At 26.6% G+C, this 26,910-nt stretch overlaps 2 protein-coding genes across 3 annotated transcripts in view; one reads left to right on the plus strand and one right to left on the minus strand.

Moving 5' to 3' along the window:
• The first annotated feature begins 383 nt into the window (after positions 1-383).
• On the plus strand, positions 384-4,049 carry LOC112684601 (60S acidic ribosomal protein P0). Its single transcript, XM_025556207.1, has 7 exons — positions 384-495; positions 880-966; positions 1,034-1,209; positions 1,628-1,862; positions 1,921-2,106; positions 3,643-3,801; positions 3,864-4,049. The coding sequence occupies exons 2-7, from the start codon at positions 913-915 to the stop codon at positions 3,993-3,995; spliced, it is 942 nt and encodes a 313-aa protein (XP_025411992.1). The 5' UTR covers positions 384-495; positions 880-912; the 3' UTR covers positions 3,996-4,049.
• Positions 4,050-4,561: 512 nt separating this feature from the next.
• The window catches only part of LOC112684593 (protein inscuteable homolog), a 30,087-nt gene continuing 7,738 nt past the window's right edge, over positions 4,562-26,910 (minus strand). The window contains exons 2-11 of one of the 2 annotated variants that reach the window (XM_025556190.1): positions 21,568-21,614; positions 16,245-16,527; positions 8,909-9,743; positions 8,404-8,619; positions 7,971-8,235; positions 7,663-7,902; positions 7,347-7,518; positions 6,899-7,256; positions 5,982-6,105; positions 4,562-5,048 (exon numbers count right to left, since the gene is read on the minus strand). In XM_025556190.1, the coding sequence (XP_025411975.1) occupies positions 4,917-5,048; positions 5,982-6,105; positions 6,899-7,256; positions 7,347-7,518; positions 7,663-7,902; positions 7,971-8,235; positions 8,404-8,619; positions 8,909-9,743; positions 16,245-16,365 (2,463 nt within the window). In that variant the 5' untranslated portion in view covers positions 16,366-16,527; positions 21,568-21,614 and the 3' untranslated portion in view covers positions 4,562-4,916. The remainder of the gene's footprint in view (positions 5,049-5,981; positions 6,106-6,898; positions 7,257-7,346; positions 7,519-7,662; positions 7,903-7,970; positions 8,236-8,403; positions 8,620-8,908; positions 9,744-16,244; positions 16,528-21,567; positions 21,615-26,910) is intronic. The other variant, XM_025556191.1, reaches the window with a different exon arrangement.

The raw sequence follows: 26,910 nt of genomic DNA on the forward strand, positions 1-26,910 counted from the left end.
TGTACAATATGTGTGTAGGGCAGAATAAGAATACGTGATAGAAATAGTAAGATACAGCGTGATGGTTGAAGAAACATGGAGGTGACATCTGATGCCTAATTAAATTTTTTCTTTTTCATATAACTTTTAAATTTTTAGTTGTTAAAAAATTCCCTGCATTATTTTCTATTAGGTCATTTCGGTAGGTTTCCTGGAAATTATAATGTGGCTTGGATTAGAAAATTAGGGTTTTAAATACTTTACGTTTTATAAATGTTTTGTTTTTAAAAAACGCGCTTTATGAACGAATAAAATTAATACTATTTTACTTTCCAAGTCATTGAATATTTTTCTTATTCCATGAAGTCAGTTTGTTGTCCATCCCTTCTTTGGAATTGCTATCGCTCATTTATTCACACGAGACACGCCGCTTGGTCTCTTTCAGAGGCCACGACTCGATAGAAAATTCGAAAACCCGAATTTTTCATCATTTTTTAATATAAGCGTGTCGCTTAGGTAAGTAATTACTTCAAAATACAATTCACCTTTATTTCATTCTAAAAAATTCATATTACATTTGAGATTAATGACAAGTACCTTATAGATGCCTTATCAAAGGTATTTCAACCTACATTTGCGCACATGGTTTTTGTCATAAATTTGTTGTGTTCGTTTTTATTTCTTTTTGTTTTTGATTTCTTATTGAATTCGATAATTTTTACTAGGCATTTTAACGTCTTCCTAATAATTAATTTACGATTTACTACAATTTTACATGTCAAACTATTATTGCTAACATAACCTATAATATTACGATATCTCACGTTTATTTATTTTAATTTTCTTTGCAATTAACTTTATAGAAAATAGAAATTAATAAATGTAATATTTGGTTTTTAGTTCTTAAACGTATTTACATCTCTACACCACAAGATGGGTAGAGAGGACAGAGCGACTTGGAAAGCTAACTACTTTGTGAAGTTGGTGGTATGTATTACATTTATTTTTGTTAACATAAAACTGTAAATTTAAAAAAATTTGTTTATTATTTTAGAACTTACTTGATGAGTTCCCAAAATGTTTCATTGTGGGGGCTGATAATGTGGGTTCAAAGCAAATGCAGCAAATTCGTATTAGTCTTCGTGGAAATGCTGTAGTATTGATGGGCAAGAACACTATGATGAGGAAGGCTATAAAAGGACATATTGACAGGAACCAATCGCTTGAAAAGTATTATTATGATAATTTATTTATTTTTACAAATTATTAAAGTTTATGATGATAACATTATAACTGAATAAGTGGAATCTTAACGCATCAACGCCAGAAATGGTTGAACCCATTGGTGCGGACAAAGCTTATTGCAGGAAAATGCATTTATTGCTGTCTGAAACTATTAAAGTTAGAGGAAAGGTTTTATTGTATTTGCAGTAATTGTGATGAACACTTATTTCTTAAAATATCAATCGTTAACATGCCAAGGCCAGAAATGGTTGAACCCATTGGTGTGGATTGATATTTATTGATGTTAATTGCCTTATGGCAGTCTGATTTACTGTATAGAAGTTAATAAATTATTTTATATTTATTTACCAGAAATTTATCTTAACAAAAAACTGTAATTAAAAACTTTTTATAATTATTTTAGGATCTTGGCTCACATTAGAGGAAATGTAGGCTTTGTTTTTACTCGTTGTGATTTAGTTGAGATTAGAGATAAGCTTTTGGAAAATAAAGTACGTGCTCCAGCTCGTCCTGGTGCTATTGCTCCTTGCCCTGTCATCATTCCGGCTCAGAACACTGGTCTTGGACCTGAAAAAACATCTTTCTTCCAAGCACTTTCTATTCCAACGAAAATTTCCAAGGGTACAATTGAAATTATTGTAAGTTATATAAATCATAATGTAATGGATTATTTTTTATTAATTACAACATGTTTAGAATGATGTGCATATTTTGAAAGAAGGTGACAAAGTCGGAGCTTCTGAAGCAACATTATTGAACATGTTGAATATTTCTCCGTTTTCATATGGTTTAGCTGTACAAATGGTATATGATTCTGGAACTATCTTTGAACCAGAAATCTTGGACATCAAACCTGAAGATTTATTGAAAACTTTCTTAGGGGTAAGTTTGTTTTTATTTGGTTAAGTATTTATGTAAAATAAATATGTTAATAATGATGATTCATAATTAAATTTTTTTGTCTTCTTTTCCCGTCAGAAGTCATTATGTTGATAATTTAAATCTGAGTTAATTTGTAATAATATTTAATGGAAAATAATTAATGATGATGATTCATTATTTAATATTTTTGTCTTCTTTTCCCGTCAGAAGATATAATGTTGATAATATTAATCTGAGTTAATTATTTAAATAAATTTCTAAAACTTTATTTACAAATATTGATGAATATAGTGTTTATTTCTTCTTTCTTCAACTGAATATTTTATTGTTGATAAATGCATTTGCCTGGGCTTGCTTGAATTTGTCATATATAGTATGTTCATTCAATACCATAATTTAACTTTTAGTAATGATGGTGGTATAAAAATGTATGCTATTAGTTTTATCATTTATTATATAATGGATTAAAATAAACTGAACATTTTCAATTTTCTTCTAGTTTCTTAAAAGTAAAGTAATCAATGAAAATAATTATAACCTTATTATTATTTTTATTTATTTTTTTTTGTCATGTAATTTAATTTGATTTTTTTAATTTTTTTGAGAATCAAAATGTAAAATTAATAATTCATACATTAAACATATTAATAAAATGTAAACAAATATTGTTACTTTTTAAATCTTTGGATGTATATCGAACATAATAAAACATTTTTCAAATAACATTAATAAAATACTTAAATGTTTTAATTATAAAATGTCAACGAATATGAAACTATTGTAACAAAACGATAAACATGATGCGTATTACCTTTACTAAACAAGCTATAAAATTGTTAATTTTGTTATGACTGACAATAATAATGTAGCAGCAAAATACTAAAGGCCAGTAAAAATGACTATGATAAGTTAACTGAAATATTGCTATATACTCCTATAATAAATATCACTTGAGTTTGCGGAACTATCTGAACATTTTATAAACACCTGAATTTCCTAAAGAGTAACACCATACATGCCACCTTTAATGAAATCCGCTATAGTCCGATATCATCTGTGCTATCAAGGATTAATAAATTTACTGTCATGCTGATCACTTGGTAAAAACATTTATTCTTATCAACACTGTTTGTGTACAATTTCCTTAGAAAATTGAAATCATTTGATGTAGCCTTCAGTTAAATAATTTAGTAGTAGATGCATTATGAAATATTCTTATAAATTTGATAGAATATATTATTAATGTTAAAATAGATATTTTTTACTAGATTAAAAAATTTGTTTTACATCAAATATAATATTGAACATACATTTCAGATATAAGTATATGCATTCTTTATGAAATTTATATCCCTTGTTTAAATATTGAAATATAATTAATTAAATTAACTTAATAACGTCTATTTGGTGAAAAATTATAATAATAACTTTAATAAAAATTAATGAAGTTTTATTTTGATATAATTACTAAAATAGTTCAACTATCCATATCTATATTTATCTAAAATACAATAAAATATGATGTTTTGTTTGTAGGGAGTTGCTCATGTGACTGCTGCTTGTCTTGCAATCAATTATCCAACTTTGATATCTGCTCCTCATATGTTGATCAATGGTTTCAAGAACTTGGTCGCAGTTGCTGCTGAAACTGAAATTGAATTCAAAGAAGCTACAACTTTCAAGGAGTATTTGAAGGTAATAACCTAATCTAAATAATTTTTATTAAACATTTGATTTTAATTAAATTTAAATTATAGGATCCATCTAAGTTTGCTGTTGCTGTTGCTGCTCCTACTGAAAGTGCAGCTCCAGTACAAGAAACTAAGAAAGAAGAAGTTGAAAGTGAAGAAGAAGAGGATGACGATATGGGCTTCGGTCTATTTGACTAATTTTTGTTCTCTTTTTGACTTGCAACTTTAATAAAAAAAAAAATTATTTTGAAATAATGTTTTTTTTAATGTAATTGCTTCAAATACTATTCCAGCATACTCTTCATTGAGGAAATTCCTTTGGAACTTCACACTATTTTGATTTATTATTATTATAATTTAATTTAACTTTTCACTTCAAAATAGTGATATTCGCTATCCTTTGATACATAAGTAATTTAGCATGGAAATCATATGCTTGAAAACTATGAATATTTATTCTATCACTTGTGATAATTTTTTGAAAGTCTATTGCATAATGAAATAATATAGTTCACAAATTAAATAAGGTTACAGTACTTTATTTTAATGTATCTAAATTACAGAACTCAAAAGTAATCGTAATCAACAACGGTAATTTATAATTGTAGTCTACATAAATAATATACAAACATGTTTGGGTTTTTTCCTTATACAAATTATAAAAGTAAAAAATTATTATTTAATAATTATAATGTTATTTAAATGTTAATCAATTAACTTAAACTTATTTCAAATATATATCAATAATATATAAACATTGAGGGGATTAAGTAATATGTATAAAAAATGTATTTATTTATATATATAATAATAATAATAATAGCAATAATAGTTACAGAGTTAGTGACAAAAGACAGTACAATACCATCTAAATATTATCATCTACATTGGCACTTGTCATGATATATGTGGACTAGATAAAAATAAAATATATTTATAAACAGCCTAATGGGTATAATATATAATATAAAAGCTACATAAAATAAATTTTACATACGCACATTCAGTGGTTAATAAAACAATAATTATACATATTATGCTAACATGTAAGTGTGTACATATTGTGCAATAAGCATGGACGTATGATCAAGTTTGATTTACTTCTTTGGGTTGAAATATTCAAACGTAACTCTCTTGTTTTGATGAGTACAAAAGAAATGAGTCCAGCAGTCTTGGTTCGATCAGCTCGGCGGCGTCACATTCGTTCATGATGTCTCTGCCACAATTGGCAGCGATTTTTCGTAACGAGGCCTAAACAAAACACATTAGTTATTTAACAACAACACGATTTTCATTCATACTTTTTCTAAGTCGTTATGAAATGTACCCTTTACTTAGCTGGTAATTATATTTGATTTTTAATAATTTGATGTATTAATACATATCAATCAACCGTATTAGGTATAGGTATATGTTACACTAAAACATATTCTGGCTTGATAATTAGATTTTTTTTTAATTTTATGGGTCCCTACACGTTATATTTAGACTTTTAGGACAGTGTTACAAAACAAGATTTTAAAAAATCGAATTAATAATTAAAAAAAAAAAAGTTCATTATTTTATATTTTGTTTTCAAAAATGTGAATAACTGTATGATTGAGGAGTAAATAACATTACGATATTAATTTATATTTGTGTGTGTTTATATAAGAACACGAAAAAATATTTGGTCTAAGGGACATTGAAACGTCTTTCAAATAAAAACAGGTTATTTGTTTGGACTGAAATACAAAATGAACAAATTAAATACACAACACACGTATATTATTGGTATACGTTCACACCATTGATTATAAATACTATAACAATTTATAATCAATGGTTCACACGTATAGCCTCCTGTCTATAAGTAATACATTTTTAAAAATCGATAAAAAAATTATTCCGAAAATGGTTAAATCAATATAATTATAATAATTCGATATTGTATTCTATAATTTCCTTATTACTGAAGTAAATCTAAATAAATAAAATATAATATTTATGAACTATACAGGACACCTAGCAGGACTTCATTAGAAGATATTTTCTACACAGTAAAGACCGATGATCGGATAATTGTTCGTATTATACGGGATGTAGGTATTGATACATTATTTGGCGATACGTGTAAATGTCATTGACAATTTTTTTAATATAGAATTAAAATAAATACCTGGTAAAAAAGGTATAGGTACTTACCAAGCATGCCACTAGTACTCCGTCGCTGTGATTTCGTTCCCGTTCGTCTTTGCATAACCTAATCAGACGGTTAACGCCTTCCAGTTCCACGATTTGTTTCGACACTTCTACGTCACTGCACAATCTATATATAATAACGATAATAATGAATAATTACGGTGATCCATACAGAGCCCGTGCAAGTTATGTGGCGGACTTATAGTACATTATATGAGTTGGAAGCAATTATAATAGTATTTCAATAATTTAATTTCGAACTATAATATCGATACGCGGGCGCATAACACTACCGTGACAACATAAACTGATGTATCTTATAATTCATAAACGAGTTTTGAAAAACTAACCCATCCACCCGAAATTTGGTCCAGAAACCTAATAATTATGTTCTATATTTACGGCATATGACTTAATACAGCGGATATATTTAAAAATAAATAATTACGTTACGATTTCACATTATGCATTATGTCATTTATCTATTCCAAAGTTTTTGAAAAATCAAGAAGCAACTTCGTTTTTTGATCATCCACACAAATTTCTTTCGCCACCGTATTCATATAGTATTCATCATGCACAGTGACCAGGGATTAAAGTACTACGACACACTATTTGTGTTATAAGAAAAGTTAAGTGTGTACTGCTTTGAAATTTGAAAATGTGGCATAAAATCTTATTCATTGAAGTCACAAAATTGTTTCTTATACAAACAAATACACATAATTTCTATGATACATTCAAATCAGATATCATAAGATATAGGTTAATCTTTAACAGCAAAATACGTCACAGACTAAGTATATTTATTTAAAGTTTAGAGTGTAATACGAACAATCGAAAATGTTAAGCCTTGCTGGAATACGAAAGATATTGGTATAGTTAATGCATGACAATTATTATGTGAAATAACCGTTTACCTGGACAAGGCGATAGCGGTCTTGTGCTGTAGACGTTCAGCAGCCAATATCTCTGGAATGCGTTGTAACGGTGAGTGTCGTACTTGTAGGAAACATAGTAAAGCAATCACTGCGTGATTGGCTGCCATGTGTGGTCTGGTTTCAGGGACTGCTGCCATGTTGGCCAATAGCGTCGCTGTTTGTTCCTGCAAAAACACCGATGACTTGGTACCATTTTTCCTAACCGCTTCGATCAAGGATCCAGCGGTTCCCATGTTCAATATTGTCCAAATCGCGTTCGGTTCCATGAACGTAATGTTGGCTAAAGCAGCAGCTGACAACAACAATGTTTCCGAAGAATGAGTAGTCTCCACTAGGTCTGGGAACATATTAAAAATAAAATGATGAGAATAAAATGCATTGTAGGCATTAGAAAAATTAAGTATTTAAGAAATATTTAAACACGTACATGTTAACGAGGATATAATAGTGTCTAGATATTCGTTAAGACCATTGACTACGTGGTTGTCTTCGATCCAAGGAGCAGTTATCTGAGCTAATACTGACACAGCGTCGGTGAGTTCTTTTTCCGAGCGAGTTTTACTTCCTAAAATGTCAGATATAATTTCTACACCTCCAGCCTATTATTATAACAAAATAATTATCAGTATATTTAAACATTTTTATTTAAAACGGTCAAAAACCTAAACTATATTATATCTCTGAACTACTAAAAGAATTCTGTAAAATTACTATATCAGTATAAAATTAATTATTTTAGTTACCTTTTCAAATTGTCTGATGCTGTCCGACGAACAACATACCATGGCTAATGTGCGCAGAGCAGCTGATCTAACTGTACTAGATACAGCATCTAGGCAAACGGTTAGCAGTGATCGTACACCATTACATTTTGTTACCAGACTACCGAGATGAACACTTTCCAAACCTAAACTGTTGATGCTAGACATGGTTTTGACGAGTTCGATATCAGTGCTTGGTTCTTCCAAAATATTGACCAAAGACTAAAGAATAACAATACAACAAAAACAAATTATAATCTGATGAAAAATAATTCAAAATTCGAACTAACCTGTATTCTCTTCATTAACAATGCGTCAATTAATTCGCTAAATATTTGTCCCAGTGCGGAAACGTCGTTAAGAATTATTTTTCTGTTGCCCAGACGTCGGTTAGCGTGGACTCTTAGTTTCTCCGTAACATCAACTAAGTCCATACATAAATCTTGACCTTGTTCAGGTAGCTCACTTTCGTGATCACAAACAAAGTCTAACAGTAAACCAGTTAATGTTTGGACAGATGGGCCAAAATTATCAATTCGACATTTATTTAAATCGCTGAAAAAAATAATAAAACGTAATCATCTAATAATTTTGAAAATAATATTTAATATAATATAAATATTTTATATTATAACATTTAAAATTTAGAATATTAAAATATTTTATACAATATAATAGTATAATAATATATATTATAAAATATAACTATTTTTTTGCACATACTTGTAAACTTTTTTAAATTCATCAGAAATAGCTTTTGTACGTTGGTAAAGGTCCCGTATAATTTCAGAATCTGTACAGACAATTGTAGAAAAACGGCACGCATCTTCAGAAGTAGCAATTGATTTCGATTGTAAGGTGGTCATACATTCAGGTTCACATCTAAACCTTAGTTCATTTAACCATTGTCCAACGGGTACTTCGTTTTCACGTTCAGTTCTATAGATAATAATTATTAAGATTATATTTTAAACTGATATTAAAGTTAAATATTTTATTTATATGAAAATATATTTTTAATTATATTTTATTTTCAATTAGATTGAATAAAAAACCTAATAAATAAATAAATATATTTATAAATAAGTACCAGAAATGGACAAACTGTTTTTATTGTAAGTGATTAGTTATCAGGACGAAATGATAAAGAAAACCTGATTATTCAGAATATACGTTATGTAATCATTTTAGTATTAACTAAATAAACCAAAGTAAACATATATTGTACCTGTCAGTATTGATTTGTAGACATTTTGGTTTCCTCAGTTGCAGCTCTTTTCTATAATGCAATTTAGGAGTGCAACATCTGTCTTTGGTTGATTTTGGTGTGGACGTGTGTTCAGGTGTATCAGGTCTATCAGACTCACAAAGACTAATAGAATCAGCATTGTTTAAACGATCGACAAATGGTGTAGGCGGATCGATAATCAAATTGTCATTGCTACCACCGTCCTGTTTGACATTTTCTACGACGGTGACGTTTTCTGACTGATCGAAATGTCCGTCAAAACTTTTGGTTGAACTCGGTGTTGATAGCACTACGTTACTTTTAGGTAATTCGTCGACGATAAAACATGTCCGGTTGGGCGTCCGCAGTTCTTCTTCGTATCTTTTAGTCTTTCTGAACGGTGATGATGTATCTGCATCTGCCACGTATTCAAGCGAACGAAACTTCCTCGACAATTCGCAAGCTGGCAAAAAGCAGTTGCATATGTCTGATTGTTGTGACTCACATGGTGACGGAATTCTGGAAACTGAAGTTTCCGATAAAATACCGCCCGGCAGTTTGTCGGTGAATACATTCGTTTCGTCCTGCAGTTGTTTTTCTTCTTTTGGCAAAGCTTTGGAAAGTCCAAGAGGACTACTCTCCGAGTCGGAAAAACCCGAATCTTGAGACTTGTGACTACCATTGCTCGGACTTCCAGATAACACGCGTCTACTCTCTGGTGACGAAGATGGTTGTCGGCGCCACGAGTGATGAATATCTTCATCGTCGTCGTTCGAGAACCACACTTTACTCCGGGTCCTTTGGAAATCTGTCATATTTGTCTTATTCATTCGATCTAAAAACAAAATATTAACATTTATCGTTAAGAAGAATAAATATATCATCACATGTAGTGCGTTATAACATAAATAATACGGCATTAGTGATTGTAAGACGGTTTATGGTCATTTAATACCAAAAATGTCAAGTGCCCTTAGGTTTAATTTATTATTCTAACCCTCAGACAAATTTAACAAAGGAAATGCTTAGAATCGGAGTAAAATAATACTGACTAAAATTTTTAAAATTCTGTATTTTCAGGACATATTATGAGGTGTTAAAGTAAAATTTTGGATGGCCATAGAAATTAAAAAACATTTTGGTACCTGAATGTATTTATTTTTTTAATATATTTTATCTTTTTTACTAATTAAAAATAAAGTAAGAAGAACTATAGGCGTTAAGTACTATAAATATAAATTTTTATCTTTTTATTTAAAAGGTTTCTATGACCTACAGCACGAAGTGATATGGATTAAAGTTTCAAGAAAGGTTTCTAGTTTAATGACCTCGCCTTCTTAAAAACATACCTAATTTTGTATTTACAATTTAACTTACAGAATGTATTTAAAAATAAAATTATGGTATTAACTATTGTTTGTATTAAGTATTTTATTAAAATAATAAAATAGCATAATAAACTACTACTAATAATATAATTTTAAATTAGATACAAATGTTAAACGGATTTAATAATTACAAAACCATATCTATTACACATAATAGGGATATGGATATAATAATTCATAATATAAAACTAATGAAATTATTTTAGTTGTTTAGCTGATCTTATATTTACATGTATACATTTAACATTTAATATTATCATCGTTTTACTTTGTTTTTTCTAATTGTATTTTAAACATTTAAGTGCCTTTTGATAGTGACGAGATTGTGAATTTGTTGATTATTTAAAATAATTTAACTTTAATGTTTGTCATTTAAAAACAGTAAAAAACACGAACGAATACAGATAATTATCAAAGTTCACTTCTTAGGTTCTCTAGACGCGAAAATATTAATATAAACGGGTATACCTACCAAATATTAAGTTTTGTATATTGTTCCCAAGAAGACATTTTGTGCAGGCGTGACTGATAGCGTCATGGAATCTCAGACAATAAACTATATAGATTAGTCCTATAAAGCCGTGACCGAATAACAATCGTCTCCTTGCTTACAACGAGGGTGTCATGAAGATCGAGTTCACTTAGATATTACTTTTTGAAACAGGTCACGGTTAAAAAAATACCCAGACACTGGTATGGTTTTCGGAGCACACGATCGGTCACTGCTCTGAGAATGCGTATAGGTACCAGTTGATCTAATTATTTATTGAGGTATAATATTCTTTTAAAGATAAATTTATCATACGAAAACAAGATAATTGTAAAATATAAAACCCATAACTGGTTTTCATTCCATAACACATCGTTTTATCAAAGGGTGTATACAAAATAACAATGACGTATAAAAAACCAATTTGAACTAAATCATATCTGTTCGGGTTAATAAGAATCAAATTTGTAAGAAAATTAACATTTGACAATACTAAAAACTCCAAACAAAAGGTGATTATAAACTCTACTACTATTATATTTTACTGAGTTCTCGATAACATCGGAAAGTGGTCGCGACTCCCCATTGGGAATTACATTATGCTATTAGTACTTATCGAATCTACGTTTTAGGAAACTAAATATCAAAAGTAAAGCATATGAAGATACTTTGGATACTTATATGAAATTCTATTCGTCGAAAAACTTTAGTACCTATATTTATAATTTATTTTAATTTATAAAATATTTTGTAGACGTCTGCAATGTATTTTTTCAAATAAACGGGAACCAAATTCAATTATGTACATGGATACTTCTGGTTCTTCGATATTCAGCGTATAGATCATTTGTTCTCATACCAAAAATGAATTAATATGATAAACCTAATCAATGATACTCAAATAAAATCCTAAATTAAGGAAATACTTTTTATTGTACATTTTACCATACCAGATAAAATTGACTTCTAATTTTGTTTCTCGATATTTTAGTATTTATATTTTCACAAATCTCAATAATAAATCTAAAAACTTTAACTTTGTATATACATTACTTATATATAATTTATAGTGTGATTCAATTCTACTCGGATTTAAGGAACTAATGGGGAACTGCTTGTTTTATGGGAACATACTATATATGAAAATACGTTTTTCAAGAATTGAATTTGAACTATAATTTTAATATGAAATTTAAAAGTAATTTTTATCATAAGTTTTATTTATTAGTTCGATTGAATATAATATAAGCCTTGTAAACAAAATGAGACAAGAGATAAGTACTCAATATATTATGTATTAAAATCGCTGAAGTGACAAATTTTTTTTGTGTTCAAATCGCATGCATGTCATTTAATTTTTACTGTATAGGTTTATTCTTCATCTCAAATAACGCTTCATTTTTCAATAAACATAACAGCAAAAAAAAAAAAAATTCTTAAAAAATACAATCAACCATTTAAATAAAACAACAACCATACATTTTCATTGAATACTAATTGTGTTTTCGAATAATAATTAAGCAAAAAATAATTTCGTGTTTACTCTTCGATGAAAACCAACGTAAATGAATGGATAGTATAATATTATTGATTTATAACTTATATTATTAATTTACATTATAATATATAATATATATGTGTCGAAATTAGTAGACGGTCGATCATTCTATCTTAAGTTGTATTAAGTACAATCTTCGTATATCGTAACGTATACATACATATATATATATATATATATATATATATATATATATATATATATAATGTAGATGATGTACACAGCTCTCAGATAATTGTTTTGTTTCACTAGCCCGAGATATTTTTTAATTATTAAAAAGTTATGATACCTGTACGATTTAAGGAACAAAACAAAGGAATCCAATCTGTCTTAGGACAGTGTATGTTACGATCTAAACATATTTTAATACCGTCCAATTGCCCCACGGTTATATTTTACATGAATTACTATTTTACTCTATTGTACAAATAATAACATAATACCTATACTGAACGATATAATGTATACATGTCTCAGCGGCACACGTGATGTCATGGTGGTAAAAAATGTATATATATAAAAAAAAAAAAAACTATAATAACAATAAAATAAAAGGAACATATTATAAAACCGTTTCTGGGTGTCAGAATTCAAAACTTTTCATTGGTTTTCCTGAACAAGAAGTTTATGTTACAGATTTTTCATGCTTCTATTGAGTTCAGGAATTTCTTATACAAATAATTATACAAAATATAGTAAAATGAGCGATATAATATACTATAATAAGGATAATTAATTTTTCAATTATTTTAATTTGAATCTTGTGTAAAATATGTAAAATTATAAATCATCAAAAAACAATCCAGTATTATATAAATTTTAATTATAACTAATCTATATAATTTAGAAATTTAACTAATTAACTGCGTTTATATAAATAAAACCCAGAAACCTCGTTAATTTTATTTTATTTAAAAAAATATTTAAATCGACAGTAAAATATGAATCTATGTATTTAATTTAATACATCTTGAATAATATTATTCATCACAGTTTAAAAAAATATAAAAGTGAGAGTATCAAAACTGTACTGATTATGACTTTTGATCTTAAATTTTGAAAAATAAAGTTTTTTTTCATAAGCTTTATAATATTTGTAAAAATATAAATTTTAACTTGATATTTATTCTTAATGCAACAGTTTGACACAAAATTAGATTTGTTCGAATTCTCTAACGTTCTGTTTTTCTTACTGATATACAGTATTATTAATTTGATGTTCATATAATTGACAATACCTTTAGGTTTTTAGATTCCTACCTCTGTCGAAATATTTGCTCAAATTATAAACAAGCATAATAACAATCAGTAAAAATATATGTCTAAAAATTGTTAAGATTGTGTATTGCCAAGAATGTCGAATACCATACATTTAACGCTTTTGGTTAGTAAACACTTTGTGACCTGACATAAGTGGGAGAAAAACTTTAAACCATGCATGTAAAATTGCAAAACAATAAAATATATTGTCTAACCGATCATCGCGTTTTATCTTATCACTTTAATAAATGGGTTATTATTAAAGTAGCTATTATGTATGTAATTTTCTATACATTTTAAGATTAAGAAGGAATGTTCACGTTTATTGCGGATTGTTTTAATAGCGAGCGGCCGTCCGGCACAACAAGCTCCCGCAGGGGCTCTTATGCCAATATGTTATCTCACAACGTGTTTGGTCACTTTCTCGGTCGTTCAGAAATGTACCCATTGAAATAAGTATGTTTAATAGGTAGTAGCCAAATACGTACAGAGATTTATGTGTGTTTACACTGCCGGTAATAATCATTTTACATTCATCTTCATTCGGAAGGTCGTTTAATAATAATGATTGGGAAAAAATAAATGCTGCAGCAATATAAGAAATATGATATTATTCTTATCATGCACATATTTATAAATTATGATATATATTATAGATATTTGAATCATTGACAACACATTATAATTTTTACCGATTTTCTTTTGACTTAATGATATTTTTATATTCAATATTACTAAACTATTTGTATATCCACTAAGTTTTAAGTTTAATTAATTTATAATTATTTAAAAACTTAAAATTTGGTTGGATCCAAGAAAATATTAATCTGATAATATTAATCCAATACTCTATTGTATCAACTATATAGTTATTAAAGTAACTATACAAAAAATAATATACACATACACAATACTTTATGAGTAGGTACTTTCTAAGCTTTCGGGTAAATACAAATTAGTAAACATAATTTTAATTCTATAGTTTAAGATATACATGTAATATAGTTCAATTTTACTGTACCTAAAATTTAATTTATACAATTTGTAAATTACCAATTATAATAATAGTAATTTGAAATCTTCATCAATTATTTGTACGTTTATATAATATTAAGTACAATTATGTTTATTCGTATAAAAATGAAATATTTTTGTTACCCATGGTATTATGAATAACATTCTAAACTTAATATTTAATCAAATGTTATCTACTAAATGTATTTTACCACGGTTTATCAACAAATATGTAACATTATTGGCCGTGTAAATTCAAATTTTTGTAAAGAATTTAATTTCACAAAGTGAAATATATAGGTGGGTACTACAGGTACTATAAACGGCAGGTGTCGTGCGAAATCGTGTGGTGTATTTATAAAAAAATAATAAGAATGTAGGCTTTACTGAATACCTTTAGTGTTAAAACCCGTTACGTTATGGCCATTGTTATACAATGCTATTTTCCAGTTAACTGATAGTGAATTTCATCGTAATATTAGATACTAAAAAGTGTAGTTTGAGATAACTAAATAAATATTTGATTTAAAGATACAAATATTTTAACAACCACAGTAGCTAATAGATCTTAATTTAGTCTAATGAACGCATCTATTGACAGTTAGTGATTTACGATGAAAAATATACATAATATATTATATTATGTATACACATAAAGATATTAAGTCAAACTGAATATTCTTATTATAGCTGTAAAAAAAAAAAAAATATACCATGATCAAATTAATTTTTCGTTTTTAGTATAATACAGTTACGGAAGAGTACTCATATTTTTTAGTTTTAAGTGCACGAAATATTGAGGCTATATAACAAACAAAATCAAAATGTTTCAACATATTATTATATATATATATATTTATTTTTATTCAAATTAATATATCAAGATATTACAGGATATTATATATTTTAAATAATTTTTAATAATTTATTATTAAATGATATACTAATATTAAAGTAATTTTTTTTTTAAACTAATTATTTATAAAACCAACAATCTGAAATTATCTTTTACAATAAGTTTGCATGCTGATATTATATAATTACTTAAATATATATGAAAAAGCAACCACCCAGTGGTGGCATTTTTTACTTTGATTAAGAAAGTAATTTAAATTTAAGCATTTTTAGTTATATATTTATACATTATTTATAATTTATATATCCAAAACACTAAATTGTTTAGTAATATTATTATATCATGCAATATAAAATATTTTAGAACCTACAATCCGTATACTTTTATTGGTGTCGTTGGAATTACAATTATTGAATTACAGTAGTGGACGGTAATCACGAAGGTTATACATTTAAAATTACACTGAAATATTAAATTTACATACTTTCACCAGAATTTGAAATAAATATATTTGAGAGACACTATACATGATGATTCTGTCTATTTATGTACGATTTTTCAAAATAGTATACTGGTAAACATATACAGAAAAAATAATAAAGTACTCATATAATATAGTTATGACATACATTTCATTAATTATATATAAATAAAATACATTTTTAAATTAAAAGGTAGAATACTTTTAATTTTAAAACTACGTTGAATGTGAGATTCGTAATATATATACGTCGATTACGAAATTATTCTTAGACAAAAAGTAAATATACCTAAGAGTGCTAAATCAACAGTAGAGATGCTGTATATCTGGTGCCTATATGTACTCGTATTCGCGCGGGCCACCGTGACAAGACATATTATCGGGCATGTGTAAACTGTAAACAAGTCCATTGGAGGTCTTTGGCCCTCATGTGTGGTAAGACTTGCTAGTATTATTATTATTATTTTCTTGAGGTAATTCACTTATATAATTTTTTTTCTACGATAGGTATACTCGGGTGACGGGTGATTTTTCTCCGTTCAACGTTAACACATGTTACATGTGGTTGTCTTCTGGAAATTGATAGAAATCCATTATTAATTCGTATTTTCAATGCTAATTTTAATGAAATAAACTTAAGGATGTTTTGTTTAATGGATAATGATAAAATTCCTATAAGATGTTGGTTCTTGTCAATTTTTATTTCTTATTTTTTATTTTTTCATAGAAAATAACAGCGATTATTTTAATAAAATTAATTATTTTTATATGTATACTATTTTTTGTAGTATTATAAGGGTTTATTAATAATTACTTATTAATAACCTAATCTATATTTTTATTTACTATGAGTTGGAAATCTGGAATGTAATAATCTGGATGTAATTTTATTTTGAAAAGTCGGTAACATTTTTAAAATTTAAAATCTATTTTTACGTCCTCATATTTGTTGAGTATATAAATTCATGTTGTAAAACTTGAAAGCAGAGACTTATCAATCACTGCAGTTCTAAACATCGGTGATAGAAGATCAGAACATCTATTACACGTTATATGCACCAGATAAATATCGTACACTTTGCAACGCTATTATACTACCGTTTCAAGAACGGAAAGAAACGTTGCAACTTTTATTTTCTCCTTTGCTTGCGACCATTTCGCGATGTGTTATTTTTTGCGTATTTTTATTGAATACATACATACTATATGCGATTAAACCGGTTTGAAATGCATACCACAAAAAAATAATAATAATAAAAATAAATACGTACAGAGAGTACTTCATTTTGTATGTAAACATATATAATATTTTATATTTTGCTCGTATTACCCATACACATATTTTATTTAAGTCTCGATGACTTGTAGTCTGAGTTGAATCTTGTTCAATATTTTTATTTTAAGTCGCATTGTTTTTCGATATTAAAAGCAATAAAAATGATAACTAAACAATATTTTAAAATGTACACATTTACATACCGAATAATTTTAACTATTGTTTCTATATACTATTAATCTTTAAATTTATTATATACTTAATAACTATTAGTTATAACTTTACATCATCGAGATTAAAGTGAAATATAAATATTATTTTTTATACAACCAAAATTCAACCATAATGTTCAGCTATATACTATGTTAATGTGTTCAAATTGTTTGGGGTTTGTATAAGCCTTATACTATAATGTATCATTTATCCAACTAAAATTAATTAAAATAAATATGAATTATTTATTGTATAATGTATATCAGTATTTGAAACTACCTGAAATTAATATTTTCTTTCGTATATACAATTTACTAGTATCATTGACAATCTAAATACAGTATCAAATTAAAATTAATATTTACCATTTAGGTGTAGGTATAATAGAGGTATTTACAATAATTAAATGTATTATATAATAATTAATGTGTGATGATACAATATACAAATCAAATATTATTCAGAATATTTTATAATCAGCAAAAAAATGTTTAAGTGATAATTCTATAAATATATATTAATAATTACAATACACAGTATATTTTAAATTGCATTTATTATAGAAAATATCATATAATATATTATGTTATTCGTAAATGATTAATTCAGGAAACAGGCAATATATTGTCAACTGTGGTACAGTACACGAGTATAAATTTTATCGTTGTGAAATGGTACATTTATAAAAGACGTCGATTGCGGCCGTTGTACACAATCAAGTCAATTAATTAACCACTCGTTGTTTGTAGGATCGTATGTAAATATAACTTACGGGTACTCAAGTAGTACTCTACTTATAAATAGATATTCATTCGTTTTCTTTAGTTCGTGTATTTTTTTTTACACGGAAACGTCATACGAATGCATTCTTTAAAGTTTTGCCCAAACTGCTTCTAGTACATGTATTTATGGCTATTATCATTATTTTTAGTAAAAATATAAACACTATGTAGGCTGATTTAAAAGAAAAAATAAGAAATAACACAAATAATTTTTATATTGTGATGCAATAGGTTTCAAGGAAAACGATTAATTAAAAAGAAGCTAGTCAAAGATGATGGAGATAATTTCATTGTAAAAATGAAAGTCATCAAATTGATATCGAACAAGAATAAATGAAGATTTCAAAACTCGTCTAAGAAATAGTTATAAATAAGTTCTAGTTTATTACCAAGATATATAATAATTTTAAAACTAAATACAAATTTAAGTTTGAAAAACAAGTTTAGTAAAAAATTTAATCTTATGTGAAATAAATTAAAGACTTTTTTTTAAATAATGGTTACAATTAAATTGGTTTATTACATAAATAAAAAACTTTATGGGATAATTTAAAAAACATTTTTGAATCAAAGTTATTAATTGCATGTAAGGAAAATGTAAGATTATCAATTGATGAATAGGTTATGTAATAGAAATAAGTAAAATATATTATTAATCAATTTTTTTTTTTTAATTATAATAAAAATTAATTAATTTAATTATTGCAAATAGCTAAATAGTTCATTATTTAGGTATATTTTTACAGTATAATTTATCATAATTTATATACTTTTCAAGGGGATTATGTTATGATAAAATTATCTTCAAGGTTTTACATATTGGTTTGTATAAAACAAATAAACTAATTTTAGCCATATTACATACTATTTGATTAAATTATTAATTACTCATAATTTTTAATTTAGGTGGTTATAGCATGCATGTTTTAAATGTAATAAAGCAAAAAGATTTACTTATAAGATATAGATAGGAAATACAAAATTGAAAAATATGTAATTTTATACAATAGAATAATGTATTTTTAAAATAATATTTTATTTTAATGGATATATTTAGATATTCAATTATATTAATACTCTAAAATGAAGATACAAAGGTTCAATGTTTTAAACATTAAAGATAAAAATTAAATAAAATAAATCATAACCACTAATGTTGAAATTTATTTGGAAACTACCCAAGATACACGTTTTATACGATATCATTTTGTTAGATCTGAAAGACAGTACGTCATATAATACAACTGGCACATCGAACATTATCCAATTAATATTGTTTCAACATGTTAAATTTGTTCGTTAAAATACTTGCTGCTTGTGTATAGGTACATCTCCACAAATACATTCAATGTAATATATATGTTATCTCCAATTGAAATCTAGTTATAATTCAGTCACATATAATTTTGACGTAGTAATACATATGCCCGTAGTTAGAATACTAATAATTATTCTAGAATAATAAACTGAAATTTTTTTTAATTGATTGAGAAATTGAATGTAATAAATATTGTTTAGGATAAAATCATTATATCCCATTGTATATATATAGTAAATTATGATAAAAGTAACTTCAGGTGTATTTCTGATAAAAATATTTTCGATAGGGTCTTACATAATTGTGATATCACTGAAGTTGTTTAATTTTACATAACAACGCAGCTATACATGAATGAATGGGGGATTACAGGGAAGCAAATTTTTCGAAAACATCAGTAGGAATTCTGTGATCGGTTGTGTTGTGTGTAACTACAGTGCATTTCTCAAAGGGCAACACACCCGCACACCGGGGCCGCGATCTCATTATGAATTCTGCTCTTGCCCGTTTTCAACCAACAATGGTTCATTCTCCAGGACATGTACGACCAAGAAGACCTTCCTGTTTACTATGTGTAATAAATATTTTACTATCGTTCGCATCCCAATTGACGTGCCCGGTAAATAATGAAATCACAATCAGTACGTGGAAGGAACCATTCGCTACAGGTTTATATTTACGTGTATAAGCATAATTTATAATATACGGTCACTACAATAGCACACCGATACCGGAATTGAACAGAAAATATAGATAAAAAATAGATCCCAACAGTTGTGGTATGATAAAAATATTTTATTAACTTATTTTAAAAATCGATCATAATATTATTTTCTAACTTTTTAATTGATTTTTACTTTCAGTTGTTTATTTATCTATTTTAATTTAATAATTTAATTTTCAATCAAACTTTAATATTTATAATAAAAAAAAATAATGATATTATTTCGAAATATTTCCAAGATTTTATTTTATCCTAATTTAACTACATATGATTATGCACTCGGATAAAATGTACCTACTCAAAATCGAATAACATAATTAATATGAGAAAAACAATGAAATAGAAAAAAATCAGTATAGATTTATTATAAAAGAAAAAGTAAGTATGTTTGAAAAGTAGACAAATGCAAAGGATTTACTACAAATCTTAATAGGAAATATAGTATTATAGAATATCATAAAAATGTTTGAAATAATGAAAATATTACATTTTTGCTTTGTTAAGTATTATCTAATAGTACTGTTGTTTTCAAAAATCTATTTATAAAAATCAGAATAAGATTATAAATCTGAATATTAGTTTTGATCATCCAGAAAAATTGGAAATATGAGATATGACTCTCTCTTTTTTTTTTTTTTTGTAGATGTTGAATTATTATATGCTCATAAGTTTAATTATTGAAAAACCCAATTAATTTTGTTTATTAAAAAATATAATAGATACATGTATTAGGTACATGTATAATTACATATATGATAAATTGTTTTTTCGCGAAGCAATTTACAATTTTTTTATGCATAAATCTGTCATCATATTGCTGAGTATACGTCACAAATTTTGCGTATTATTAGTCAGCTATAGTAATTGTATATTAGGATTGCTAACAATACGAAAAATTATGTATTGCTATGGATATTTTATGTTTGATACTCATATATTCACACGACCTAAATGGAATTAATATCAAGCTTTAAAATAAATACAACAAATATTGAATGAAAAACCAAACCATAAAAAAAATGAGAAAATATGTAATAGAATAATTGTGTTTAATGACCATACATTTTATTATTTATAAGTTTTTAGTGTTTTTGTCCACTAACATAATTAAAACAAAAAAATAATTGTAATGTATTTTATATTTAAAAACGTTTGATTGGTGTATAATATATACCAAAATAATTTTAAACAAGATTACATCCATTTATTTGGCTGTTCATAAAATATTGAAATAAAATTATTACAATCACCTCTTATAAAATTTAGATTATTTTTAGCAAATGCAGCGATTTTACTTACCAAGTACATATTATTATGGGTACACAACATTGAATCTTCCAGTTAATCTAAAACATAAAAACGAATACACCATTATAATAAATAAGTTAAGTATACTCAAGATCACAGTTATGAATAAAAGAATCTTGCGAATATGTAGATCAACAGGTTACAGATAAATATATTAATTTTATCAAAGCTTATGGAAGTCCGGGTTTTTGTCTTTACAATTTACTGATCCATATGTAATTAAAGAAAATATATAGAACTGCAATACTGAATCATCAGACATTAACCATAAAACATTGACAACATATTTCAAGTATTCATAAAAACCGTGGCAGACATTATTGTACACAAGTAGAAAATGTAATAGACACAAACACATATAAATACACATATAAATATAACATATAAACACATGTTATTATAATATAATCCAGTATCCAGCCTGTGATTGTAAAACTGCAGATTATCAATAATGATATTCATTATTTCTGACATACATTTTATAATGTTTAATAAAATATTTTTGGTTATCCACAAAAATATTTTTTCTATCAAATATGGGAATAGACAATACTAATCAAGTAAATTTAATGTAATGAAAATTTAAAATAATTAATCTAAATTAGTTTTAACGTATAATATTGTATATATTATATCATAAAACATAACCTTTAAATCGAATGTGTTCTAAATATAATTGAATTAATTCCACAGGTAAAATGTAAGACAGAGAATAAATATTCATTAATATATGTGTAATATTACATTGAAATTCAGTTTTGTCCGTTATCCCGCATTCTCATATACATTTTTGAATCATGTATTAGGGTAACATCGATATCTTTGAATATATTTCTAACAAGACCTATTTAATTGTAAATAAGAATATGCTGGCGGAAATAAAAGACATAACGACTTACATGGGCATTTGGTTTTATTTACAATGTACTATGTAGCAATAAATAAAAATTAGTTATTTTGCAGTTTAGTATGATGCCATTTACAATATAATTTAATAAGTATTAAATAGTAAAATAATATATATATATATTACAGTTAACAATATAAAAGCATTGATAATAAATTATTATATCTATATTAAGATACGTTTTAATACCTACCCAGAATTTGTAACCTTAATTATTATAAAAAATATATATACACATAGGTGTAACTACATATATGAATAGAATTGGACGTTTATACGATCTTTGTAATACAATTCAGAATTGTTGAAAAAATTCAATTTTTAAAAATTAGTATTAATTGTATTATTTGTAGAAGTATAATATTTTTGATGTAATTTTTTTGAATTACAATTAATTTATAATGTCAAAGTGACAACTTGTTGATTTTTTACCTCACTATACCCATTTAATTACTTTTAATTAAATATAAAAATATAAATGATAACGTTTCTTCTGTTTGTTAGTATTTCGATTATAGATATAATATTATCCAAAAAAATTTGTATCTATGGGTTTAAATAAACGTAGTTCTGCTATAGGGTATACCGTTTACATATAATATTTTTGCTGATAAAATAAAAAACAGATTTATAATAGCCAAAAAAAAAATATTTATAGTTAAAATTAACAAAACAATATCAACATAGTACTTTTTAGACGGTAAACACTGCTAAATTTGTTTCAAACCGTATTAATAATTTTAAGATTTTATCAATACTAACTGTTTTGGGTGAATAGATATACTAGACTGTAGTAGTGAAAACCGGTGTTTGGGAACCATTGTGACCTATGGAAAATAATAATTGAAAGGGGGCCTACAAATTCACGCACCCTCAAATCACGATGGGGCGAAAAACCGTTACACGCTCGTAGGATGGTATACCATTTGTACGGCAACAAAGGTAGTTCAGTAATTTTTATCCACTTTCAATTACTCGTGCATAAAAACTTAGAATACGATAAAATTTAAATGGACTTTTAGTTAAATATAATGAGTGATTTTAACGCTGGATAGTAAATATACAAATCTAACAAACTTAATGATTGAAATTTTTTTTTAGTTTATAATAAATTTAAAATTTAAATAAAATACGTTACTATGCTTTTGTAGTTAAAATAAAGAATTTATTTTCCATTAAATAATATTAGCGTAATGACATTTCTTAGCAAGAACAGTTTTCGTCCCGGGTCCGCCGAGGAAGTTTTTATTTTTTATTATATATATACATATATATGTATATTGTTATTATATTGATAACTATAAAATACCGGACACTTTAAGTACAGTAAAATATTTATAGAAAAACTGATGTAAGTGAAATAAAGAACATTATAAATTATTGATAATGCGCACAATGTCACGTTTAAACATAAAGGTTTAATTGTAGCATTAAAATAATTAAAAACGTTATCTACATTTTTTAAAATACTTATTAATATATTAAATATGTTAATGCCATACATTTAATTCACTAAAACTCCAAATAAATAATTATTATATTATTTATTAAATTCTAAAAAAAAAGAATGAGATAAATACTATTATTTTATTAATTAATTTTTAAATAAATATTGTCAATTATACATCATAAAATAAATGACATAATATTTAATTAACATATTTATTATTCAAATGTTATACAGATATCATTGATATCTGATACATCGCGATATTTAAGACATTTATTTGTTATAAGTTTTATTTGGTTATAGACTAAGTAAAAACTATAGTGGATATGTATTGATTACGTATGTCATGATAGATTGACAACGACACTAGACACATAAGGAATATTTAAACAATAAATATAATACTACAATATATGATGTGAATCTTTTGTTTCTAACATATTCATGCTGTTCACTAAATTCAAAATCTAACGTCTGTGTTTAATAATCACATCGATATAATTTAGATAAAATTTTCTACAAGATTTACACAGAACATTAAATAAAGAAATCTTCGTGGATATAGATTTAAATAATATATGTGTCGTAAAAAATTAACGGTGGATAATTTATTTTTTAAAAACAAAACAAACGCAATAGTCTTCAATGTATTTATGAATAAATCGCTATTTTTCATCATAGAAAATAGGCTAGTTCCCAAAGAGTGTGCGTGTAGTATAATAAAACGTTAAGTATTATAAGATCGCACATCTGTCGAGTCTCATCAGCTTCGACCGTTTCGAGGGTGTGCGTGCGTGTGTGTGTGTGTGAGAGAGAGAGAGAGAGAGAGAAAACTACGAAATCAATCTACCGAAGCGTGCCGCCGTACAAAACATTACGCGCACATAAATAACAATAATAATAATTTAAAATATAATAGCACATGTGTGCATGCATTTAGATCTCAGCCTGGCGTAACCGTTGCCCGTAGGCCAACAAACGATGGCGGTCGCAGCGCGTGGCAAACGGCAGCAGCAGCCGGCGGAGTCTTCGCACGCGCCATAACGCGTAGCGGAGGACGCGGCACGTAGTCGTGGTAATACTTTTTTGTCTCTCCACGGTCCAGTGACGCACTCGCGCGAACGAGCCGAACGTTCGCGGTTCGTCACTCGCGCAGTCACATACGCGCGTGTAACCCCTAAGTACGCGTCCACCGAGTGCATGAAACGTAATATAATGTAATTTGTGCGCCAGCGTGCGCGGTGAACGAACGACGGTTCGCTTGTGCGGGGGACTTCGAGGTGGACACTCTTCGTAATGTACTAAACTGCCGTTAGAAAGAGGACGGGGGAGACTGAAGAGTGTTTTTTTTTTTCTGTTCATCCCCAAAAGACGTTATAACAAATTAAAATGATCAACCTTCTGCACGTGATACTAACTATAAAACATATATTCAGGACGGACGTTTTCTAAGTCTTCTTACGAACTAGTTATGATTTAATGGAAAACAGATTATTATGATATCTCAACGTTCTCGATATTAAAATAGAGGTTTTTTTGTTATTTATTTTTAACTATTATTACAATACATAATTTGGAATATCGATAACTCCAAGGTCAATTATCTAGAATTTGCAATATCTAGATATGTATAATATGCAATACATTTCTAAGTGAAGTATGAAAATATCGCTTTTCAATAAAATCATTTTTATTTCGTTCCGTAAGCATTCATAGTTATATATGACTTCAAATGAAAAATAATTTTTTATTAATAAATACAAAAATTAAAAGAATTATGATGTTTTATAATAATTGTAAGATATTAAATTTTAGGTTTAAATTATAAATATACATTTAACAAATGTAAATACTATAATGTAAACATTTATAACGTGGTAATTTAATTAATCCAATATTATTATTATTTCTATTTAATAATAAGTTAAAATATATATTTATCTTGAAATAGTTAAAAATTTAGATTTTTTCAAAATCTAAATTTATTTTTTCAGTGTAATGGTTGAATCACGTCTTGGAATGTGCAATTCGTGATATCTCAGACGTTGAGTCATCTACTCGTATTACTAATTTTCATTGCTATTCATTGCTATTTATATTATACATACAAGGTGACGGGTAGCTGTCATTTTACTATAGGTGTTAATATAACAGTTTATACATATATGTTTTATTACTGTTACTGATAAAAATCGGGATTAAGTTTGAACAATTTTCAGTTACTTTGATATAAAAACTATTTCTTGTTAGTAATAAATTATAAGATTTGGGTCATTTTAATAAAAAAATATTAAAAACTAATTTCAAACAAATTTTAGCATACCAGACAACTGGCATTTTAATCTAGATCAATTTGAACCAACTAATAATACATATTATTGATCACAAATTCATTTTTGTATTTATAATAATCAATTATAAAATAGCCATTAGAGATTAATTATAGAAATGCTTGGCTTAAAATACAATAGATATAAGTTAATATATAATGATTTTATAATTATTATTAATAAAAATAAATACGTAACGTTAAAAAGTACAATTAAAATAAATTTTGGATATGAACAATACTTCTCAGAATATATTATATTATATTACGGCTTCAAAATTTAGAACCTACTTTAAAAGTTAAAAACTTGCAGATCGTCAATCGGATGTTCAACTAATAGATTATTATTTTAGAATAATTTGCTAAAGCAAGGGTTATAACCCAGTGTTTTAATAAATGTTTAACCAATTTAATGATACGGAGCTAAAGAACCAATGAGGCCCAGCCACTTCAAAAACTTGAGTAAATAAAGAAGGAGGTACTATTATTATTTTAAATTTAAGATTATTCTCATGCATGGTTGTAAAGTTGATTTAGACATGGTGATTATACCATTTTAAGATTTTGTTTGCTTTTAATTTACATAACTAATTATAATCATAATATTGTTAAGTTTTTTTTTACCAATAACATTTAAAATTCTTCATC

This window comes from Sipha flava, unplaced genomic scaffold (genome assembly GCF_003268045.1).
Source record: "Sipha flava isolate LNK unplaced genomic scaffold, YSA_version1 252_pilon_pilon, whole genome shotgun sequence".
In the NCBI taxonomy this organism is placed as follows: Eukaryota; Metazoa; Arthropoda; class Insecta; order Hemiptera; family Aphididae; genus Sipha; species Sipha flava.

Excerpts from the sequence above, each read along its gene's own strand:
- LOC112684601 (XM_025556207.1), top strand. The coding sequence starts at position 913 with ATGGGTAGAGAGGACAGAGCGACTTGGAAAGCTAACTACTTTGTGAAG. Across the intron at positions 1,863-1,920 it reads AGGGTACAATTGAAATTATT|AATGATGTGCATATTTTGAA; the intron begins GTAAGTTATATA and ends CAACATGTTTAG. Across the intron at positions 3,802-3,863 it reads CTTTCAAGGAGTATTTGAAG|GATCCATCTAAGTTTGCTGT; the intron begins GTAATAACCTAA and ends TTTAAATTATAG.